This window comes from Salmo trutta, chromosome 5, assembly GCF_901001165.1.
Source record: "Salmo trutta chromosome 5, fSalTru1.1, whole genome shotgun sequence".
NCBI classification, from domain to species: Eukaryota; Metazoa; Chordata; class Actinopteri; order Salmoniformes; family Salmonidae; genus Salmo; species Salmo trutta.
The window spans coordinates 47774513-47800182 of record NC_042961.1 but is presented as its reverse complement, the minus strand read 5'-3'; the positions used below and the strand labels follow the sequence as shown (position 1 = coordinate 47800182).

The window sequence follows — 25670 nt, the reverse complement described above, 5'->3', positions numbered from 1 at the left end:
CAATGTCAATTTCATCCTCCAAAAAAGGCAGATCTAATATTACAGCAAATTATATGGCTAAACTCCAATGTACTGATAGAGAAAATACATTTTCTTGGAAAAAAATATACAAGAAGGGTCTAACATTGTAAACAAAGATTGTCAAATGATGTCACACAAGCAACTAACAACAGTGTATGGAGGTGAATGTTGAATACAAAATTATAACCAACTCATCGCGGCTCTGCCACAAAATTGGAAGAGACAATTACTTATAGAAGAAATTAAATAATGATTCTGTCTGCCACCCATTCAAAATCATAAATGGCTTGAAAGTATTAGTATACATCAAAAAATGAATCAGTTTCACTTAAAGACACAAGGCAATGTCGTATAAAATTCAAGTTAGTTGGGAACAGGTCTTTAATGTCCCAATACCTTGGCATCGGGTCTATGAACTCAGATATACTGTAAAACAACAATTGATACATCAATACTTGCTACAAAAAGAATGCTCAATATATGGGGCATTGAACAGTCAGCCTTTTGCAGACTGCCACTAGGAATCAGAATCAATAAAGCATATTTTATGGTAGTGTCCATCGGTGGCTCACATTTGGAGTCAGTCAGGTCCAGGAATGGTTGGTATGTCATAATGTCAGGGATTTAGATGGACCTGCAAACTGTATTGTTAAGGGATCTGAAAGACCACGATCAGTCAATGGGAAATATCAATATACTGGGAAAGATGGGTTAATCTGTGGACATTGGAGGGTTGGAGTTAAAATCACAAAGAATGGCCCAGCACTTGCAGGAAGAGGAAATTAGGAAAATACAGTTCCTGCAGAAAGTATTCACACCCCTTGACCTTTTCCACATTTTGTTCTTACAGCTAGGGCTGGGCAATATAAGAAATGAATTGGATTAATTTTAATTGATGTTTTTGCGCAACATTCCAAAAGCCTGTATTGCAAGAATCTGTCGTCATTTTTTGTATTTATGAGCGTTTAGTCCGCTTGTTCTCATGTTATATTTTTGGTCTCGTCTCCTTCACTCCTCTGTGCTGTGTGCACCTTCCCATTTACACCATAGATCTTTATATAATGACGAGATGCACGTCTCCACCCTGACAATGGGAATCATTGTCCCAAAGGCAGGAGGCAAACTTTGGTGCAAAATTTGCCCATTGAAACGCATTGGGCTTATTTTGGACATATTTTGGTGAGAGCGAAATCTCTGGCTTCGCCTCTTTCTTTATGGTTTACACACACACCAAGCCCCTCCCCCCTGCCTCTCATTCCAATAAAGTTGAGAGTTCACATCCTGATAACCAGGACGAGATCGCATGCTAGCTAGTCATCACGTCCGATGAGCTAACTTTGCTTTTTATCAGCCCGCTAGCCAAGCTGTCTCAACTTTTTGAATTAAAAATTAATATGAAAGTAATTGGTTAAACATTTTAACATAATTTGGTGAATAAATTAAACACATAATCCTTACATTTTACAAAATTATTCCTTATTCCTCTGAAAATTCTCTCCCAAGCGCGGACTTATGTCCGCCATTAATTCAGCAGTTTTGGGAATTTTCACTACTCCGCAAGGTGTTATAAGATAACCTCCCCACGAAGGGAACAAAAAAGTATGCTCCCATGCATGCTTTGATTTCCAGACCTCCCAAGTTCACTTATAGAACTTCCGGTAAATGTAGTACATACTTGCCATTTTGCGTTCTTATGTTTGGAATCGCACTTGAAAAATGACAGGTGACTTCTGTACTCGCTATACGCTCTAGAAAGAACACAAGTATGCATTTTGGAACACAACCTGTGACTGACATAACAGAAAAACAACCACATTTTGAAATTTCACCTTCAGTATCCTACTATTTTACATTAAATTGGTGGTCCTTTGTGGCTCAGTTGGTAGAGCATGGCGCTTGTTTGATTCCCAGGACCACCCTTACATAAAATGTATACACAGATGACTATAGGTCTCTTTGGATAAAAGCTTCTGCTAAATGGCATATATTATAGTCTAACTCTCAACATTAAGTTAATACCCTGACTGAGTTCCAAAAAACATGTCCGCAACACACAAATTACAACTAACCCAAACAGGTCTATAGCAGACAAAAATACCAAATATGTTACAACAACCCCCAGTCTCCCCTTACCAAACTGAGGTTTTTACTCCGCTGGTTTTGGGAAGAAATGACGAGTCCTCATTGTCCAAAACTGAGTCAGAACCGAGTAAAAACGTATCCGACACCTAGACAAGACCCTGACACGCAATATGTGGTCTCGAGACCGGACTCAAGTTCTACAACACTGACTGGTTTTACAATAATAAAGAGCGCCACTTGGAACAGCAACAGCTTTACAAAGTCTGAGAATGCATCATCCAAGATGTGCTGTACCTTGTTGTCTGAAGTGCTGTCTTCTCTCCTCCACCCAATATTGGGTGAAAGAATGAAGTAGCATAGAGACTGCCTCTATCATTTGTTGTTATTGTTGTTGTTCTTTCAGAGATGTTCCCCAGTGGCCTGGCTGCATTCAAGAGGATCACTCTGAACATTGAAGAGGAGGCCGCCATGAAGGATGACACAGGCATGCAGGATGTCTACTATACTGAGGTGTGTGTGTGTGTGTGTGTGTGTGTGTGTGCGCGCGCGCGCGCGTGTGTGCATTTATGCATGCTTGTGTGCAGTTGTGATGATATAATGACAATGATTTCATCATGTAATATTTGCTTTTAACATTAGACACCACTATTTTTCTTCTTCTGTAAATCATACCTCATTAACCACAGTTAATTAACTGCCAATAGAAGGCTCTGGTGGTTAATATCGCATGGATTCATCTCTCAATGTTGATAAGTCTTTGATGTGATTGATAACAACTTGACCTGTTTTTCCTGAACTGGTCCCAGATCTGTTTGTGCCATCTTGCCAAGTCCTATGGCCAAGGTGTTAGAATAATAGCAGTTGGACAAGACAAGCCTGTGGGCAGGTGGATGTGTGTTCAAGCTCATGTTGAACAAATTCTGTATTTTGATGTGTGTCTTATTAATGTTGGCCTGCTATTGTAGTATATTCTAATCAAGTGAGAGAGACTGTCATTTCTTCAAACAATCATCTTTATTCAATATCGATTCATTTTTTGCAATAATGATCAACCCCACACCCTTGAGTGTTGGACCGAGTAACCTAACCTTTACACAAATGCAGGGTACTATACAGTTGAAGTCGGACGTTTACATACACTTAGGTTGGAGTCATTAAAACTTGTTTTTCAACCACTCCACAAATTTCTTAATAGTTTTGGCAAGTCGGTTAGGACATCTACTTTGTGCATGACACAAGTCATTTTTCCAACAATTGTTTACAGACACAGTGAATTATAAGTGAAATAATCTATAACAATTCCAGTGGGTCAGAAGTTTACATACACTAAATTGATTGTGCCTTTAAACAGCTTGGAAAATTCCAGAAAATGATGTAATGGCTTTAGAAGCGATAGAAGAGGTTAGGGAAACCGTGAGGGGAACTCCCTCTCATATCTTAAACCCTCAGAGTTCAAGCTAGGGCAGGTCAACCATAGTTTAACAGTTCTTGGTGTTTACTCAAACACACAAACCCCCCATTCCTCTCCTATCCTAGTCAATTTCATGAGACTTATGCTTAACCCTTTAGTTACTCATTCTACAGGCTATATAGACCATATCCCTAAATTCAGGGTAGAATTATTTAATCATTACACTCAAGCAGGAATTCCTTTAACAATCCACCCTTAATGACTCAATAATTCACACTGATTCATCAAACGCTATATGAAACATAAATGTTACATAAAGAATAAACAAAATCAATACATGTATTTACATTCGATACACATCAATGACTGTCCTAGGCCTATATCCAAGTATTTCAATACTAACAAATCTACCCTTATCCTGGTTTTATCTTCCCATGATTCTGACCTACTATCTCCCCGAGGGTATCTATCAGGTACTCTGCTCCTTTCAGGTCTCTCTTACTTTTCTTCTCTCTTCCATTCTGTTCATGGTGAACCGCATACCTCTTTACTTCGGCCAATGTAGCTGTTCCCCACCCAACCAGAGGTTTTTTTATTGATTGGCAAATTTTAGGTCTCATACCGCTCAAGAAAGCTATTTTTAACTGTTGGTGATATGGCCCATCTCCTCCTATCCCAGGGCCAGGTTGGATCAGTCCACTATTCGCATTAAACACGCCCCTTAATCTTTCCAAATATTGACTAACCGTCTCACTGTCTCCCTGTCTACATTCCTGGATGTTGGAAAAATCAGCGTGCCTGTCATAATGATCCCTATGATTATTACATAACTGATAGAGTTTACCTTGATAATCCCCGTCTGCAGCCCACTGCAGAACCACTCTGTCCCCCTGTCCTGGGGTCCAATCTCCCCTCACGGCTGCCCAATCTTTTCCCACTATCTGTCTAACTGATCTTTCCAGCTCCCCGGTATTTAGTTTAAAACTTTCGGTCAATCCTTCCATGTCTCTTCTGAACCCCTCTTCTTCGCAGTCTTCCCCAGGTCCCTCAAAAGGAGGGGGAGCCTTCCGTCTCCCTACGATCACTACCTCGTTATCTGGATTCTCCACCCATGCCTGTTCTGTTAGGGCAAGATATATCTTCCCCCCTCCCCTGGGTGGACTTTCTATGGGGGATGTGGGTATTGTTTCTCTCTCTTTCTTCCTTTCACTGGCCTGTTTTCTATTACCCTCTACCCTTTTCCTGGCCTCCAACAACCACACCCTAGCTGTATCTAAGCCCTCTGTTTGCTGTTTCTTGATTTTATCCCCACAGGTTACATGCATCTGTTTTATCATGGATTCAAGCTTATCTACATCCAGACATCCAACAAAACCATACTTCTTCCTCCACATCGAACCATGATACACATTTCTCTTATCTTTCGCTTGCATATATCTCTCGTCTCCCGTTAATTCCGGGACCTCTTTTGAGGTTTTACAACCCATTATTAGTTAACTCTTCCCGTTGTTACCCTTCTTGGAATTAAGAATAATTATTTTTATGAATATTAGGTCTCACCTCTTCCGACCTACTCAAATAATTAACCTTTAATTCCTCCCTCTCGGGATAGTCAGACCTATTTTTGTCCCTCCCTTTGATCTCGACTATCCCCCTGTAACGTATTTCGATAGGCGATCTATATTCATACCATTATGTCTCTGACCTATCTATAGAGGTGATCTTTTATTGAATATTAGTCTCACACGTGAGCGAATTAACGTTTATGTGTCTGGCTGACACACATACGATTTCACGCTTCTTATGACTTTTGACTCTGTTAATATCTCATTTCACACGCTCTATTTTCAGGTTACCCTCATACCTTCAATCGTTATTAATATTTCGCCTTCTATATTACGTTTTCATAGTACTCCTTTGTCCCATAGGTTGTTGGTGTTAATACCTCTTCCTGAATACTTTTTCAACACAGGGTAGTTTATTTTTAGTATTGGCCTCAACTACTACCAGTCATTACGGACCCGTCCGTCTCCGTTCAAAATTTCAATGATCTGTTACCCAGTGCCGCCACCACTAACATAGATACTTTTGTAATGCAACTTTCTCTATGTTAGATTCTATGGACAGTATACCAGATACCATTCACTCCAGTTTGCTTTAAGAATCAAGCATTTTCCCACTCTATTTTGACTAATGCAAAGTAAATTGTTTAATCAAGTTTTTATTTTTTTACTTAACCCCCAAACAAATTAATAAAAATTACTGACCTTCTCTTTGCAGCTGAGGTATAATTTTGGTTAGCTCTCGTCACTGTTTACTGTCGTGTTCCAGTTCGCCACCGGCCTGAAATTAACCCTCAAAATTAGAGGGCAGGACTTTGTTTTTTTACGGATGTTTCATCCGCCCGTGCACGGTTTTCAGTGTCCCCTGGAACGACAGTCAACAGTTATATGAGATCCGGCTCGAAGGACCAATTGTTATGAGAATTATGTTCTCAATGTTAACTTCAATTAAAATACTCAGTCTGCCATCCAGAATGTGTAAGATTCTGGTTTAATAACACAGACAGAGGCCCAGCTAACAAGAATCAGAATTGTTTATTCAGGAGACCGCTCTGAAGTCCATTGTACAGAGACATCATTATATACCAAGGCTCCGTATTCACACATACACACTAACATTGAGGCCCAGATCACTTAACACTGTAGATCATTACCCAGCTGACAGTTTCATTCCTCTGAGATTAGGGAAACCTTGAGGGGGACTCCTTCTCATATCTTAAACCCTCAGAGTTCAAGCTAGGGCAGGTCAACCACAGTTTAACAGTTCTTGGTGTTTACTCAAACACACAGACCCCCCATTCCTCTCCTATCCTAGTCAATCTCATGAGACTTATGTTTAACCCTTTAGTTACTCATTCTACAGGCTATATAGACCATATCCCTAAATTCAGTGTAGAATTATTTAATCATTACACTCAAGCAGGAATTCCTTTAACAGAGACGCATTCTGTCTCCTAGAGATGAATGTACTTTGGTGCGAATCAAGTGCAAATCAATCCCAGAACAACAGCAAAGGACCTTTTGAAGATGCTGGAGGAAACGGGTACAAAGGTGTCTATATCCACAGTAAAACGAGTCCTATATCGACGTAACCTGAAAGGCTGCTCAGCAAAGAAGAAGCCATTGCTCCAAAACCGCCATAAAGCCAGACTATGGTTTGCAACTGCACATGGGGACAAAGATTGTTCTTTTTGGAGAAATGTCCTCTGGTCTGATGAAACAAAAATAGAACTGTTTGGCCATAATGACCATCGTTATGTTTGGGGGAAAAAGGGTGAGGCTTGCAAGCCGAAGAACACCATCCCAACCGTGAAGCACAGGATTGGCAGTATCATGTTGTGGGGGTGCTTTGCTTCAGGAGGGACTGGTGCACTTCACAAAATAGATGGCGTCATGAGGAAGGGGAAAATTATGTGGATATATTGAGGCAACATCTCAAGACATCAGTCAAGAAGTTAAAGCTTGGTCCCAAATGGGTCTTCCAAATTGACAATGACCCCAAGCATACTAACAAAGTTGTGGCAAAATGGCTTAAGGACAACAAAGTCAAGGTATTGGAGTGGCCATCACAAAGCCCTGACCTCAATTATATAGAACATTTGTGGGCAGAATTGAAGAAGCTTGTGCGAGCAAGGAGGCCTACAAACCTGACTCAGTTACACCAGCTCTGTCAGGAGGAATGGGCCAAAATTCACCTAACTTATTGTGGGAGGCTTGTGGAAGGCTACCCCAAAATGTTTGACCCAAGTTAAACAACTTAAAGGCAATGCTACCAAATACTAATTGAGTGTATGAAAACTTCTGACCGACTAGGACTGTGATGAAAGAAATAAAAGCTGAAATAAATCATTCTCTCTACTATTAATCTGACATTTCACATTCTTATAATAAAGTGGTGATCCTAACTGACCTACAACAGGGAATGTATAATAGGATTAAATGTCAGGAATTGTGAAACTGAGTTTAAATGTATTTGGCTAAAGTGTATGTAAACTTCCGACTTCAACTGTATATTTTTAGCTGACACTGACAATGCTCAGTCATGGTTGGTTCAACCCCTCCCATGCAGACCAAGGAGCATCATAAGCCACTCTGGGTTCATCCTGTTGTTATCTGCACGGGTTGTTGTCTTAACCCCACCCTGGCTTAGTTTCCCAGTTACAAGGATGATTTTGAGACAATGGGGGATTGTTCTAAACTCCTAAGCTATCCCTAGTAAAACACATTCTTGTCTATGTAATGTAGTGTTTAACTAATTTGTCAGCTCAAGCCATCTCTGGTGACCATACGCCCAGATTAGCTGCAGGGAACTTGTGGTGGCTAATTTCTGCATTACCAAATGAGGATAGTTACAATCACACCAGTCCGAGTTAACTACATCTTTAATATTTAAGATACTTTTGCAAAAGCACTTGACCTTCAATAATGCACTCTCTTGAATGAACCATTGAAAAAGGTGATTACACAATGGCTGCAGAGATATTTTATAGCAAATATCCACCCCCTTTTGACATGACAAACCACAAATAGTTAGGAACGGTTCACAAAGAAAGACTGTTTACTTTAGAGAGGAATGTCTACAGCTAGATAGCATTCGCTATAAATTATCGTTCAGTTTGATCCCTAATGACGAGGTTCTAATCTCGTCCCTGGTACTTCATAGAACAAAAACACCATGTCATCCAATGGCATATATAAATTGTCAACTCTAGATACTTCCATCTCAAGCAAACCCCCTCTTGACCCCACTCCTGGACAGGCTCACTGGGGGGAGTGAACCTCTATGCCATATACTATCACAGGATAAGTGCCCGATCTAAGAGACATACAATGTTCCCAGACACTGCCATAAACCTCCCCACAATAAAGAAAAGGAGGGAGTGACTTGCTCACAGACATTGTGGAGACAAGTCATTGGTTCCCTATTAATCGCGCCATCCCTTCACATGGTTTAAGAATAGGTAAAGACACATTCACATATAAAAGACAAGTCTGACCTCTCCCCTCTCTGGGCCCCAAGTGACTGAGTCCCAGCTAAGGGAAACGTGCAACTGAAACATACCAGAGTCCAAAGGACACTTTCTAATGACAAGTATCTCACATAAGCATATTATACTAATAGAACATCTTAATTATCTATGTTACCCAACTAATTCTGATTCATCCACCACAAACTAAAGTGGAGACCATAAAAACACAGACACTAGCAGGACAGAAATGTCTTACTATTAGTTAAATATCAATTGTTAACCATTAATATCAAATAAATCAGGTAAATACGTCATTTCTCTGACACTGTGCTGACTGTTGTTAATTATCTATGTGTTCCACTAGGAGGTCCTAGTGGAACACCTGGAGCTGTGTGTAGAGGGGCTGTGGAAGGCAGAGCGATACGAACTGATCACACACATCGCCAAGCTCATCATCCCTGTCTACGAGAAACGCCATGACTTTGAGGTACGAGCCAAACACATGCACGCACACACACACACACACACACACACGCACACGCACAAACAAGAATGAAATGTAAATTGAATCCTTGTGAGAAATATTTACACAGCGTCTTGTTTACAACCAACCACCCACGTACAGATGTGGCTGTATTCGTTTTTAAAATACCCAAAAACATTCTAGGATTGACTGTAGGAAAATATCTACTGCGTGAATCCCACAATGAGTATTCAATTGTAAGGTTGAGACAGTCATTCAATATCCCAGACAATATTAACTATGTCCTCTTTGTTAGTGTATTGCGCTATCCATGGGAGCGTTAGAAAATGTCATGTTATGCCAGAGATCCCCTGTTTTGGTTAGAGATGATCAAGAAGGCCAAGAAATAGTCAGAGAGAGCGCTTCCTGTTTGGAATCTTCTCAGGTTTTGGCCTGCCAAATGAGTTATGTTATACTCACAGACACTATTCAAACAGTTTTAGAAACTTTATGGTGTTTTCTATCCAAATCAAACAATTATGTGCATATTCTAGTTACTGGGCAGGAGTAGTAACCAGATTAAATCGGGTACGTTTTTTTATCCGGCCGTGCAAATACTGCCCCCTATCCCCAACAGGTATTAACAAGCTGACTTTCAGGGGATAAACTAGATGGCTATATCCAAATATTGTTTGAGTTGCTTGCCATCTATAGTGGTGATGACAGAAGTACGAGTGACAACTTTCCCAGGACGAGGACTTGCTAATGTCAGGATCTTTCCAAAAGCCTAATCTCTGATGAAGCAAGTTAAATGACATGTTTTCTCAGCAAGCTAGCTAGTTACATGCCAAATGGATAGGCTACCCTCACTTCTGAAATTACATGATCAATTGATGTTTACTGAACATGAAAGCATGCAGTTACATGCTGTATAACTGATGATAGAGCTAAATGTGGAATAATCAGAAATGTGTCATTCTGACTATGCTCTTCAAGAGGTGATGATATTAAAGCCAAATAGTTATGAAAGTTATTTAACAATCCCTTGAAGACAGCACGTATTTGTCAATGGTTTTAGCGGAGCTGGGGTCTCCTTGCCCCCCAGAAGCCAAACCGAACTCTCTGTACCATATTGTGACATTTTATTGATAACAACCTATATACAGTGCAGATTAGTCATTCTCAAAAATATCACACACACAGAGAGTCAGACACACAATGGGGTGCACAATCATAAGTGAATACACGCAAACACACACACACACACACCAAATACCCAGTGGTGTGTTTTTTTTTCTTCAGAAACTGAGCCGTCTGTATGACACGCTGCACAGAGCTTACAATAAGATCCTGGAGGTCCTGCATACAGGCCGGAGACTGCTGGGGACCTACTTCAGAGTGGCCTTCTATGGACAGGTGGGTGGATACGGAATAAAACATACATGATCACCTTCTATTTGCCTCCCAGTCTTTTTTTTATTCGATTTTATGCTCTTTGAGACAGCATACCTGTGAAGCGCTGTACCCACAGACTCAGACAGACAGACACTGGGGAGGAACTGTAGTCAATGGCTCCTTTCCAATATCCCCACTAGCATACCACTTATAAGGAAACAATGGATTGGGCATGCATTCGAAGCACTATGCTAGTATGTTTAACAAATCATTGTTTAGTATGCTGGCTCAACCAATTGTACTTTCTGTCAAGGATGGAGTGCCCATTACTTACTCCATCCTTATTTTTAGATGTTACCCAGCTAGTTCCGGAGGGCCGGAACTGATTGAATTTTCCCGGAATCGTTTGTCGGACTCGACCCGGAATCAAAATGAATGAATGCCCAGAGTCGGCCCAAGTACATCAGGCCGTTTCCGTCTACCGGAATTCAGACAACTTTGCCAGCATCTTAACTGAATCCCCCCAGAAACGGCCCGATGCAAATTTAAATAAATGTCTACAAAATTACCAGATTTTGTCATTTTAAATATTACTATTTTATACATACAAATTATACCCATCCACAAAAAAACATTTTGTGTCAGAGGAAACACCATACACCTGGTGACCGTGTCAGCGTGCATGCGCCTGGCCCGCCACAGGAGTCACTACAGCGCGATGGGACAAGGACATCCCGACCGGCCAAACCCTCCCCTAACTCGGACGATGCTGGGCCAATTGTGGGTCACCTCATTGGTCTCCCGGTTGCGGCCGACACGGGTCTCGAACCACGTCTGTAGCAACGCAGTTTACACTGCGACGCAGTGTCTTAGACCGCTGCGCCATTGGGGAGGCTCCATCCACAAAGTTTTTAATGCTTATCAACTGCCTTGCACAAAGTATAAAAATAATACTCAGAATTCTTAAAGATTTTCATTTAAATGTTAATTGTATTTTTTTTATCACAGAAACATTGAAAAAATATGGAAAATAAATAATTAAATATTGACTATTTAAAGCAGCCCCAATCGGCCCGATCCCCAAGTAATACATTTGGGCTAGATAACTCACACCGGAATCGGCCCGAGCTCAATCCCCACATCCTAGCCATAAGTAATACTGCCGAAGAGTATCTTCCTCTCCGTCTTCCATTTGTTTGGGGAGAAAATAAACTTGTCTCTCTCGGTTAATTACTATAGAACAATAACAACAGTGCTCATCTGTCATAGTCTAGCTAGTGTAGTGTCATTGAGGTACTTGTGGTTGGATCTTGTAAGCTTACTTTAACCATGTTTGATATCAATATCTATCGAACATCTGGGATCCCTAAAATATGGTGTTCTTTCTTGGTTACTTCCCTAACTGAGAGAGAGATATTAGATTAAAGTGAAATTACACCAATCCCTTAAAGACTAGTGGCCTCTGAGGAGGATAGTTGTGAGAGGGCTAAAATTGCTACAACACTAAGGCTTAGGTTAAGTTTCACTTCTCTCTTCAGATACATAAGGGATGATTTGTATCTCAGTCTGTGTGATACAGGGCCTTCAGAATGTATTCACAACCTTTGACTTTTTACACATTTTGTTGTGTTACAGCCTGAATTTAAAATAGATTACATTTAGATTTGTCACTGGCCCACACACACACACACACACACAATACCCCATTTATGTTATTGGAATTATGTTGGGGTTTTTTCTATTTCTTTTACAAATTCATTAAAATTGAAAATCTGAAATGTATTGAGTCAATAAGTATTCAACTCCTTTGTTAAGGCAAGCCTAAATAGTTTCAGGAGTAAATATTTGCTTAACAAGTCAGATAATAAGTTGCATGGACTCACTCTGTGTGTAATAAGTGTTACCATGATTTTTGAATGACTACCTCATTACTGTAACCCACACAGACAATTATCTGTAAGGTCCCTCAGTCGAGCAGTGAATTTCAAACACAGATTCCACGACAAAGACCAGGGAGGTTTTCCAATGCCTTGAAAAGATGGGCCCATGTTGGTAGATGGGTAAAAAAAACACTCAATATCCCTTTGAGCATGGTGAAGTTATTAGTTACACTTTGGATGATGTATCAATACACCCTGTCACTAAAAAGATACAGGCGTCCTTCTTAACTCAGTTGCCGGAGAGGAAGGAAACCGCTCAGGGATTTCACCATGAGGCCAATGGAATTAACATTGTCCTGAATACGAAGTGTTATGTTTGGGTCAAACCCAATTTAACACATCACTGAGTACCACTCTCCATGCTTTCAAGCATAGTGGTGGCTGCATGTTATGGGTATGCTTGTAATGATTAAGAATTGGGGAGTTTTTCAGGATAAAAAAAAGAAATGTAATGAAGCTAATCAAAGGCAAAATCCTAGAGGGAAACCTGGTTCAGTCTGCCTTCCACCAGACACTGGGAGATGAAGTCACCATTCAGCAGGCCAATAACCTAAAACACAAGGCCAAATCTATACTGGAGTTGCTTACCAAGAAGACAGTAAATGTCCATGAGTGGCCGAGTTACAGTTTTGACTTAAATCTGCATGAAAATCTATGGCAAGACCAGAAAATTGTTGACTAGTAATGATCAACAACCAATTTGGCAGAGCTTGAAGAATTTTGAAAGACTCACAGCTGTAAATTGCTGCCAAAGGTGATTCTAACATGTATTGACTCACGGAGTTGAATACCTATCCAGTGGCGATTTTAGCGTGTAAATCTTGGTGGGACAAAAAAAGAAATGTTTTAGATGCATGCCAGCAAAGCCACAACACTAAACAATACATTAATTGCACTATAACGGTGACAAGCGGTGCGCACAATCTGTTAGAGCCTACATAAAGCTGAACCAACATCAGACTTTCTTTTCAGCACCATGACTGTTTTGCATATTTTGTCATCAAACTTTCATCAAAGTCTTGTCATTCTCTGAGCTAGGCTGAAACACCTGCATTTTGGAGCTGCCTTACTGAAGAAAGCCAAAAAGAGGCCATGTTTGTATGCGGCTTAATTAATACAATAATTTTTTTTTTTTACATTGTTTGCAAACTGATATGTGACACGTATTAATGCCAAAATAACATGCAAAACAGGTGGGGCTCAAAACAGATGGGGGTCTTCCCCACCTGCACTGAATGACGGGTCGCCACTGTACTTATCTAGTCAAGATACACTGAACAAATATATAAAATGCAACATGCAATCATTTCGTAAGATTTTACTGGGAATACAGATATGCATCTGTCGGGCACAGATACCTTAAAAAAAAGGTAGGGGCATGGATCAGAAAACCAGTCAGTATCTGGTGTGACCACCATTTGCCTCATGCAGCTCGACACATCTCCTTCGCATAGAGTTGATCAGGCTGTTGATTGTGGCCTGTTGAATGTTGTCCCACTCCTTTTCAATGGCTGTGCAAAGTTGCTGGATATTGTCGGGAACTGGAACACGCTGTCGTACACATCGATCCAGAGCATCCCAACCTTGCTCAATGGGTGACATGTCTGGTTAGAATGCTGGCCATGGAATGCAGGCCATTTTCTGCTTCCAGGAATTGTCTACAGATCCTTGTGACATGGGGCTGCTGTGCATTATCATGCTGAAACATGAGGTGATGGCGGCGGATGAATGGCACAACAATGGGCCTCAGGAACTCGTCATGGTATCTCTCTGCATTCAAATTGCCATCGATAAAATGCAATTGTGTTCGTTGTCCGTAGTTTATTCTTGCCCATACCATAACCCCACCGCAACCATGGGGCACTCTGTTCACAACGTTGACATCAGAAAACCGATGCCATACACGCTGTCTGCCATCTGCCCGGTACAGTTGAAACCAGGATTCATCCGTGAAGAGCACACTTCTCCAGCGTGCCAGTGGCCATCGAAGGTGAGCATTTGCCCACTGTAGTTGGTTACGACGCAGAACTGCAGTCAGGTCAAGACCCTGGGGGGGAGGACGAGCACGCCGATGAGCTTTCATGATGCGGTTTCTGACCGTTTGTGCAGAAATTCTTTGGTTGTGTAAACCCAGAGTTTCATTAGCAATCCTGGTGGCTGGTCTCAGATGATCCCACAGGTGAAGAAGCCGGATGTGGAGGTCCTGGGCTGGCGTGGTTACATGTGGTCTGCGGTTTTGAGGCCGGTTGGACGTACTCCCAAAATTTCTCCAACGTCGTTTTAGAGAATAACATTACATTTTCTGGCAACAGCTCTGGTGGACATTCCTTCAGTCAGTGTGCCAATTGCATGCTCCCTCAATATTTGAGACATCTGTGGCATTCTGTGTGACAAAACTGCACATTTTAGAGTGCCTTTTTATTGTCCCCAGCACAAGGTGCACCTGTGTGATGATCATGCTGTTTAATCAGCTTCTTGATAAGCCATACCTGTCAGGTGGATGGATTATTTTGGCAAAGCAGAAATGCTCACTATTTAAAAGAAATTGTGCAAAACATTTGAGAGAAATAAGGTTTTTGTGCATATGGAACATTTCTGGGATCTTTTATTTCAGCTCATGAAACATGGGACCAACACTTTACATGTTGCATTTACATTTTTGTTCAGTGTGTTTTACAAATGTTCCAATTTTTATTCCACTTTGACATTACAGAGTATTTTGTGTAGATCGTTGACAAAAAATGACAATTAAATAAATTTGAATCCCACTTTGTAACACAACAAACTATGGAAAGGTTCAAGGGGTGTGAATACTTTCTGAAGGCAGTGTATTTTATATTTTGAGATGTTTAGAGCTTCCTAAGGCGGCTAACTCAGGTACTTTACAGTATCACAAAAAGGACAACCTTGTTTTATATAGATGGGTTGTTAGAATATTATTAATTCATGTTTGATTATGTAATGTTTTTTATGCTTGTATACATTCAAAAATCCCAATAAATATATTGAAATACCCGACACAGAACCTTTTCACATTTGAGAGTTAGTCTAATTGATTTATGACTGAATATTTTCCTCCTGAGTCTGTACCTGTTTTGCAGCATGAACATCCGCACCACCATTGGCCAGTTGGAATTTGGAACACTCAGTTTTCTAAGATTGCTAATATGTCTTGTTGACAGGGTTACTTTGAGGAGGAGGATGGGAAGGAGTATGTTTACAAGGAGCCCAAACTCACAGGTCTTTCGGAGATCTCTCAGCGCCTTCTATGGCTCTACGGCTACAAATTTGGAGCTGACAACGTCAAAATCATCCAGGACTCCAGCAAGGTAATAACTATGGGTGCGTCCCAAATGGCATCATATTCCCTATGCAGTGCACTATTTTTGAGTCTACGAGTTCCTAGAATAAGGAAATAGGCTGTTTCCTTTATTGGAGTTGGAAACTCTCTCCAGTAGTTTCAAATGAATTTAATTTGCAGCCAGAAATAAAAACATATATTTTCATCTTTATTTTCTTAATTCCTGAGAAGAGAGGATGGTCCAACTATGAACAATCTAGAAATTCCTGTAGTACTATACATACTGAAGGACTCCAGGACAAGGTTTGGTCACCCACTGATATAAAGGATGCTATACCAAAAGCCAGGAGCTATTACTGACCATGTGACCTGATCAGGGAAAACTATTGGCCTTAGTTCCATTCATGTGGATTTTGCCCAGAAGGGATACAGTTTTTGTCAATATGTACTTTTTGTAGCAGGTTTAGGAGAACTTATGCTGCAGGTTAGGAGAATTAGGTTAAGGTTAAATTTGACAAAATCTGTATCCCATCTAGACATGTGGCCTTTTTACAGGAATGTGTCTCGCATTCAAGAGCACTGATTCAAAGATGACATAAATCATTTACCTTTTCTAGGTAATACATTATCTAGGTTCTACCTAACACCCCTCCTGTCTCCAACAGGTCAACCCCAAAGACCTGGACATCAAGTTCGCTTACATCCAGGTCACCTTCGTCAAGGCTTACTTTGACGAGAAGGACTGTCCGGAGAAGACAGACTTTGAGAAGTGCCACAACATCAACCGCTTCATGTTTGAGACGCCGTACACGCTGATGGGGAAGAAACATGGCGGTGTGGAGGACCAGTGCAAGAGGAGGACAGTGCTCATAAGTTAGCTTCATGACCTCATTACCTCTTTAAAACCACTAGTTAGCTTTACAACTTTGTTACAACCATTCACACACTTTACACCAGTTAGTTAGCTTAACAACCTCTGTGCACCTTTAGGTTGTAAAATCTTAGTTTGACCCCACTTCTCACAGCAGGAAAATAATATAACCAGAAATGTGTGGGGTGTCTTCTACTAAGCTATATGGAATTGTTTTAAGGTCATACTAAAGATCATTTAGCTATATTGATTTTAAATTTTAAGACCCCTTGAAGTATCCCAAAAATATATAAAACATATGAAAATGTATATTTGGCCTTACTACTATTAGCCCATACAAACGCATTGAAAACAAATTCACTACATGGATGTCACGGATCTCTCCGGAACTGTGTCATTACGCATACCTGGTTCCCATTCCCACTGATTGTAATTGTTTAAATGTGCTCTTTGGTTTCCATTGGGCTGTTGGTTATTGTTCCAATGTCCTTTGGTAGTGTGAGTACCTGTGTTGTTTTGGCTTTCGTGCCACTTGTATTGCGTAGATGATTACAGGTCTCGTCCCGTGTGGAATCATTGTGTATGTTACTGGTCTCGCCCCGGTGTATTTATTCGAGGTACTCTTCGCTCTTTTGTTTGGGTTTCAACCCTGTGTTTTGTATACGTGTTTGTTTTTACATGGCACGCTGTAATTTGGGTAAATAAAAAACCCTATTACGCATTCCTGCGCCTGTCTCCCGATCCCGTTAAACCAATGCGGTAATGGAACAACAGATTCATGTATTTAGCCCCTTATTTTTGGAAATTAACAGTCTCCATATATACAGTTCCAGTCAAAAGTTTGGACAAACCTACTCATTCTTGGGTTTTTCTTTATTTTTACTTTTTTCTACATTGTAGAATATTAGTGAAGACATCAAAACTATGAAATAACACATATGGAATCATGTAGGAAGCAAAAAAGTGTTAAACAAATCAAAATAAAAGTAGCCACCCTTTGCCTTGATGACAGCTTTGTACACTCTTGGCATTCTCTCAACCAGCTTCACCTGGAATGCTTTTCCAACAGTCTTGAAGGAGTTCCCACATATGCTGAGCACTTGTTGGCTGCTTTTCCTTCACTCTGCGGTCCAACTCATCCCAAACCATCTCAATTGATTTGAGGTTGGGTGATTGTGGAGGCCAGGTCACCTGATGCAGCACGCCATCACTCTCCTTCTTTGTCAAATAGCCCTTACACAGTCTGGAGGTGTGTTTTGGGTCATTGTCCTGTTGAAAAACAAATGATAGTCCCACTAAGCACAAACCAGATGGGATGGCGTATCACTACAGAATGCTGTGGTAGCCACGCTGGTTAAGTGTGTCTTGAATTCAAAATGTTTTACCAGCAAAGCACCCCCACACCATCACTACTCCTCCTCCATGCTTCACGGTGGGAAACACACATGTGGAGATCAAAGACACAGAGGTTTGGACTCATCAGACCAAAGGACAGATTTCCACCGGTCTAAAGTCCATTGCCCGTGTTTCTTGGCCCAAGCAAATCTCTTATTATTATTGGTGTCCTTTAGTAGTGGTTTCATTGCAGCAATTCGACCACGAAGGCCTAATTCACACAGTCTCCTCTGAACAGTTGATGTTGAGATATGTCTGTTACTTGAGCTCTGTGAAGCATTTATTTGGTCTGCAATCTGAGGTGCAGTTAATTCTAATGAACTTATCCTCTGCAGCAGAGGTAACTCTGGGTCTTCTTTTCCTGTGGTGGTGGTCATGAGAGCCAGTTCCATCATAGCATCCACAGGTACACCTCCAATTGACTCAAATGATATAAATTAGCCTCAGAAGCTTCTAAAGCCATGACATAATTTTCTGGAATTTTCCAAGCTGTTTAAAGGCACAGTAAACTTAGTGTATGTAAACTTCTGACCCACTGGAATTGTGATACAGGTAATTATAAGTGAAATAATCTGTCTGTAAACAATTGTTGGAAAGATTACTTGTGTCATGCACAAAGTAGATGTCCTAACCGACTTGCAAAAATTATAGTTTGTTAACAAGACATTTGTGGAGTGGTTTAAAAACGAGTTTTAATGACTCCAACCTAAGTGTATGTAAACTTCCGACTTCAACTGTATATATAAGTTGCCCGTCCCTGCTATAAACCAATACAAGCGTTTTGTTATGTGTGGCTTGTTTGTTCAGGGTTGTTTACTTTTTGTTGTTGCAATAACATTGTTGCACGACATGACCTGTTCGTATATTTGACCAAGGACTACCAGTTAGATCAGTGTTACATTAGCTTCAGCGTTTCAATTGTCTGCTTCTCAGAAAGGCTGTTTCAAAATGATAATTTCCCACAATTTAAGAACAATGGAAGGAGACAGAAGGTTCTGTGAAAAATTACTCCAAGACCAATACCAGACAATGCTGTTATGACTTGTTATAATTTGTTACAATGTTTTAAAATGACGTTAGGGTTTATGGGTTAGTGTGTAGGGGTAGGGTGTAGTGATTTGGGCTAAGGAGTTTAGAATTGTCTATGAGACCTGACTGTGTGCTGTATCTCTCCTGTCCAGCAGCCAACACGTTTCCGTATGTGAAGAAGCGTGTGGAGGTGTTGGGGGAGAAGCAGGTAGAGCTGAAGCCTGTGGATGTGGCCATCGACGAGATGCAGGCGCGCACCGCCGAGCTGACCAAACTCTGCTCCTCCCAGGAGGTGGACATGATCCAGCTGCAGCTCAAATTGCAGGGCTGTGTCTCTGTACAGGTAAAATAGACCTTATTGTAGTTACATCACTTTGTGCATGCAGCTAGTGCATGCAGCTAACACCACAGACTAACATTAGACCTTAACACAGTGGTATTCAACATTTGCCAGCAGGGCCCTCATTTTTTCCACCAAAATGTCTCGTGACTCCACCCAAAATCTAATGACACAACCTTAAAGGAGCAGTTTGTTTTTTACAACCAAATGTCTGTTTTTTATGACATGTTATATTAGGGTCCAGACACCTTTTTGTGTTTTTCCTATTTTCATTTTTTTACTTGCCCCAAACAGCAAATCACTTCCTCATCCTCATTGTGTAATATGGGGGCCACAAAAAAACCATGAACAAAGGCTCTAAAAACACCCAAATAGGTCATTTTAGAAGCAGCAAAGCTCTCAGTATAGTGATGCAGGTCTATAGATGTTGTACACGTGAAATTGGTTCATTCCGAACTTGATCATCCATTTTGTTGCAACTCGAGCGATACCTCTCCATCCATTCTATAGGTAACTTCCAAAATAAACAATTGAGGGATACAAAGTATTTTGAAAGCACACAGGAAGTTCCAGACACTTGTAGAATCTACGCCAAGGCGCATTGAAGCTGTTCTGGCAGCTCGTGGTGGCCCAACACCCTCTTAAGAAAGGGAAAGGGGGATGCCTAGTCAGTTGTCCAACTGAAATGTGTCTTCCGCATTTAACCCCTTCCCCTCTGAATCAGAGAGATGCGGGGGGCTGCCTTAATCGACATACACGTCTTCAGCGCCCGGGGAACAGTGACACTTTATGTTGGTGTTGGCAGTTACCTGTAGCAGCAGGCGATACTGAGAATAGAACAGCTGGATAGGAGAAATGTCTTGTGTCGCGCAAAAGGAAATATAACATTTCAGATAAAGCATGCAGCATGTTACTGTTTGTTTGTTACTCTACCACACTAGTCCAGGGCTGCTCAACCATGCTACTGGAGAGATACCGTCCTGTAGGTTTTTGCACCAACCCTAATCTAACACCTGATTCTAATAATTTGCTGGTTGGTTGATAAATTGGCTTAACCAATGATGTTATTTCTGTGCTGCGTGTTGATAAAGATGTCATTGCCTGTGGATAGGCAGCATAGGAGTTCCCATGCACTACCTGAGGGTGAAGCTGAACACCTAAGATATTCATTACTTTTACAGATTGTTAGTCATGCCCTTGTCTTGTGCGCCACAGGTCAATGCAGGTCCTATGGCGTACGCCAGAGCCTTTCTGGACGACTCCAAAACTAGCAAGTCCAACAATAAGAAAGCCATAGAGCTGAAGGAGGTGTTCAGGTATGTGCAGAAAGCCATAGAGCTGAAGGAGGTGTTCAGGTATGTGTAGAAAGCCATAGAGCTGAAGGAGGTGTTCAGGTATCTGTAGATTCAGGTCCGGGCATAGTTACCCACCCTACCAAATATCATCTACACCCAAAAGTTCAAACTCAAGTTGTGGAGCAAAAAATGAAATATGTCATTGTCTTGATGGATAACCATTCATTTAGAATTGTATGTCTTATGACACCTGCTGAGTACCATCCTTTGTACCCATTTAACCTGTGTGTGTTTTCGTGGGTGTCTGGGTGTCCTGTCTATGCAGGAGGTTTGTGGAGGCCTGTAGTATGGCGCTGGACATAAATGAGCGTCTGATCAAGGAGGACCAGTTTGAGTACCATGAGGGCCTGAAGGGCAACTTCAAAGACATTGTTAAGGAGCTGTCAGACATCATCCATGAACAGGTGACATGGGGGAGGGGGAGGTGGCTGTCAGACATCATCCATGAACAGGTGACATGGGGGGAGGGGGAGGTGGCTGTCAGACATCATCCATGAACAGGTGACATGGGGGGAGGGGGAGGTGGCTGTCAGACATCATCCATGAACAGGTGACATGGGGGGAGGGGGAGGTGACTGTCAGACATCATCCATAAACAGGTGAGGTGGGGGGGCTCCCCTTAATCATAACTGCTGTATTCACAGTCAGCCTTACCAATGCACACAAGATGACTTCTGACCACACTCTCTCTAGAGGTCTCACGTCTTTGCTTCTCCTCCTATTCTCATCCTCCTCTCCTCCCCCTACTTCTTTTGATCAAACACCAGACTTAGGGGTGCTTTGTGTAATCTTAAAAGCTGACAGAGAAGTTGCATTTTCACTGTAAGAAGCCACGTCTTTGTGACAGAGTTGCTAGAGTGTCAACCAGTGTTGCAACCAGCTGTCTCTACAAAAGACAGTTTCGATATTGAGTCACGTTTACCCAGAAACCTGCTGATAAGAAGCAACATGTCTGGTCGCATGCATACTTGCATCAACAGCTCAATTCAAAATAGCCCCCCTCACCTTTTGATCTGAAAGAGAGGCTCCTTTTGTGGGGGAAGCCCCTCCCATCAGAACATACCAAACACAAATGAATTAAGCAATTACCATCATCAAAGCCTACATTTTCCACTCAGCTAAACATCATGAATTATATACATTGCACCTTTGCAATCCGTTTCTCATGATGCAATATAACAAATGTACAAAATCTCATCCCTACTGACATGGTGTCTTCCAATATGCCCGTTCACGTGAACGAGCCATTCGGGACAGACACTACAAAGCCAGACCGAATGCCGTAGCTCTGGTCCTTATCCCACCCGGAAGCTACCGATCGGAGAGAGAGGAATAGAACCAAACAAACAGCGCGCTCATCCATAACATTGATAAGTACAATAAACGTTGCTTAAATTAAACATGAACGCTTGTCTGTATATTATTTTTTTACCATAAACTGTTACTGACGGGAGGTAAGAATAAAGTGTGTAATGTATGTACTAAGATAGCGAAGTTAACTTGTGTGTCGACCCACATTGTTAACGTGTAGCTGATAACGGCGCAGGGAGGGGGCAATGGGTGCGTGTGAGTGTACCAAACGCTGCCCGCGGCCAGTGACGCGCTTCTCCGACACACATGCTACCCTGCCCTATTCCAAGCAACAGTATGATTCACCACTCCTCCTTGTGCAAGACCTGTCAAACATTCCTAATATGTGCAGCATATACTGTATTTCCTACTGTATTTCCTACTCTGTTTTTACTCTGCAGTCCGTAATGTAAACAACATCAACGACCGCCACTTATTTAGCTATACAGCTGAGGGATGGGGCTAGAGAAGTGTAGGCTAATCCCTCTCAAATAGACAAGGACAAAGTCCATGGCATCCACATGAAAGTTATAACCATACTGCGAAGCTCTACATTGTTAAAATAACCTTTTTATATTTTGGCATATGATGTGGTACTAAGCTCATGAGGCATTTGTAGGTTATATTCTTGAAGGATCATTGGCTGCCGTATATCTCATTAATTCAAAAGTCCAACAATGGATGTACAAATCAGACTAACTTTAAGCAGAGTATATCATGGTTCTCTTTGACCAAGGTCGATTGGTATGTACTGATTGTGTTGTTCTCTCACAATAGCTTTCTCTTTCTCCTGACTGTTGACAGCACATTACGTGTTATTCTGTCTTTTTACTTTCCATTTGTGTCAATAAGATAACTTGTCCCTTCTGTCTATGCTGTCCCTTGCTGTGCCTTAGATAATGTGCCTTAGGTAATGTGATGCCCTCTGTAGTGTAACTTTGAATATTCATTTCTACATGGTTGATGAAACACAAACCTGTTATCATCTCTCGTTTATCACGTTCAGTGAGAGAAGCAGTCACTGGGTTGATGCACTGTTTCTGGCAACAAATCAAATGAAATTGTATTTGTCACATGCACCGAATACAAACCTTATAGTGAAATGCTTACTTACAAGCCCTTAACCAACAATGCAGGTTTAAGAAAAAATAATTAAACAAGTATAAAATAAACGGAAGTGAAATAGAAAAATAACAAATAATTAAAGGGCAACAAAAAAACAACAGCGAGACAATATACAAGGGGTATCGGTGGACAAAATTCCCTGGGCTCCATTTCAACAGCAAAAAAGTGTGGAAATGTTACTTAAGCAACTGTATTGCTCACAATACTTGATTTATTGTAGAGGGAAACAATGGCCTCTATTTTAACAAACTCCATTATATGTGGGTGCGTGCATGGTGTGTGTAGATAGTTGAGTAAATTGTTTTATTTATTTTAGAATAAGACCAATGTAACAAAATGTGGAAAAAGTCAAGGGGTTTGAATGCTTTCCGAAGGCACTGTACGTGTCTGTGGCAGTTTGACCAATGATGGTAACGATGTATGTTGTTGTCTACTCTGTCACCATAGATCTTCCAGGAGGATAGGATGCAGACACTGGTCCAGAACTCCTTACATGTATTCCGTGCTATCAGTGGGACTACTACAGACCTGGGCTAAAGTCTACAGACCACACATTTTTCACACAGAGTATAGCTATTTTTCACACACACACATTCTCCGCCAGCTGAACCCAAACCAGATCTGTCAGCTTCCTGTTAATGGCTGTCTTTTGTTATGATCAATGCAAAGCTGTTGTTGCCTTGCACACTGCATCAAATGGCTTTGTTGCTTGAGAGAAGTGGAAACACAATATTACACTTAAGTTACACTTGGAGTCTATTCTGCTATGCTCTAAGGTAGCTAATGTTGCTTATGTTATGGGAAAAAAAACAAACAGTAACCAACCCATCTGTTGTCTGTACATTCTTAGAAAAAAGGGTTCCAATAGGGTTCCATGTGGAAACAGTTCTACATGGAGCCCAAAAGGATTCTACCTGGAACCAAAATGGTTGTAACCTGAACCAAATAGTGTTATTCAAAGGGTTCTCCAATAGGGGACTGCCGACGAACCGTTTTAGGTTCTAGATATAGATGGGTTGGCTGACAACATCACGCAAATGATGTGTGCGCATCGACGTGGCCGGAAGGCATGCGTTGATATGATTCTGAACAGTCAGATAGCTACCAACAATGACAAGAAGCTGCTGTGCGGGGAATCGTCGGTGGCTCGTTTCAGCTCGCTGAATCTTGTTATTGATACCATGTATTTGAGAGACAAGTGCTCATTGTGCAAATGTATTTATGTTTTCAATAAACATTTAGAGACTAAATACAGTTTACAGGTTATCAACAGTCTAAGCCCACCCTGTCTGTTTTGTCCCATTAGTTGTGCACGTGTCGGTTTCGTCGCTAAACAACCAACCCATCTATTCGATGTAAGGAAAATGTACAGTAAGGAAAGGAGATTTAATGAAGTATACTCTGTCAAATTGTCAGTCACTCTGTAATAAGCCAATGCTCAGACAGTTACTTTAGTTGTTGAGCTGTGTTGTATGTTCTGATATGGTGCCCCTGCTCTTTGACCATAAGGTTGATTAGCCTGGTCCCAGATCTCTTAGTGCTGTCTTGAGAACTCATAGGCTGCGTTGACACAGACAGTCCAATTCTGAACTTTTGCCCAATTATGGGCAAAAGATCTGATCTGATTGGTCAAAAGACCAATTATTGTGGAACCAGGCTAATGGTTGTGATTTTATGCCTCTATCACAGGGGTATTCAAATCCTACCCTACAAGGTCTGGAATACTGCTGTTTTTCTCTTCTACCTGATAATTAGTTGTATCCATCTGGTGTCCCAGATCTAAATCAGTCCCTGATTTAAAGGTGAAGAATTCAAAACGTCTTTGTGGTCCAGGTTTGAATTTGAGGGCTCTATCAGCTAGCTGGTTCTAGTATTCTAGTAGTGCCTACATCTCTCCTCAGAAAAGTCTCCTGTCCTATTTCAAGTAATAATAAAACTCCCAACACATGCTGATTGTACAGTATTTCACAAGTGCTACACTGAAATTAGTAGACTGCTGATAATAATTTGCAGATGTATATAATATATTGTTATGCTGTAAAAGAAGAAAAATTTGTATGTAATGTATGTATTTATATTTGTACTGTTTTTGGAAAAATGCATGGTTGCATCAGGTCTGGGAGAGAGGTGTTATTTCTCTGATTGTCTGTCTGACTTATTTGCCATTTTTAATTACACCATATGTAAGTACAGGTGCTTGTTCAACATATTGCATGTTTGTAAAGCCATTTTTCAATAAAAACATATTTTAAAAAGTGAGTTGTATTGACCTCATTATTTTGTATTTATTTTCATGTTTATGTATTAACGTTATTAATGGATTTATTAACTTGTATTAACTGAAATTATACACGGGGCTCATAGCCTAAGCAGAGGTGGTGTATTATATGGGTTAGGGTGACTTTTGTTTCTTGTCAGCGCTTTTTACAAACAGTTTTTATCCAATGAAGAAAACGAATGACTGACACGCTGTCAAATTGATGACGACAAATCCTACTGTCCTGTACTCTAGTAGGCCTAACATTGAGCTACAGTATGGCTCTATTTCCCTCAAGCTCAA

At 41.0% G+C, this 25670-nt stretch overlaps 1 protein-coding gene across 1 annotated transcript in view; it reads left to right on the top strand.

Annotated features, from left to right (window-relative positions):
* The window catches only part of LOC115194307 (dedicator of cytokinesis protein 11), a 108449-nt gene extending 83082 nt beyond the window's left edge, over window positions 1–25367 (top strand). Inside the window, exons 39-47 of the mRNA XM_029753926.1 lie at window positions 2507–2613; window positions 8911–9033; window positions 10312–10425; window positions 15527–15673; window positions 16311–16518; window positions 19093–19283; window positions 20496–20596; window positions 20901–21039; window positions 23558–25367. Coding sequence (XP_029609786.1) covers window positions 2507–2613; window positions 8911–9033; window positions 10312–10425; window positions 15527–15673; window positions 16311–16518; window positions 19093–19283; window positions 20496–20596; window positions 20901–21039; window positions 23558–23647 — 1220 coding nt within the window. The 3' untranslated portion in view covers window positions 23648–25367. The remainder of the gene's footprint in view (window positions 1–2506; window positions 2614–8910; window positions 9034–10311; window positions 10426–15526; window positions 15674–16310; window positions 16519–19092; window positions 19284–20495; window positions 20597–20900; window positions 21040–23557) is intronic.
* Window positions 25368–25670: the final 303 nt, after the last annotated feature.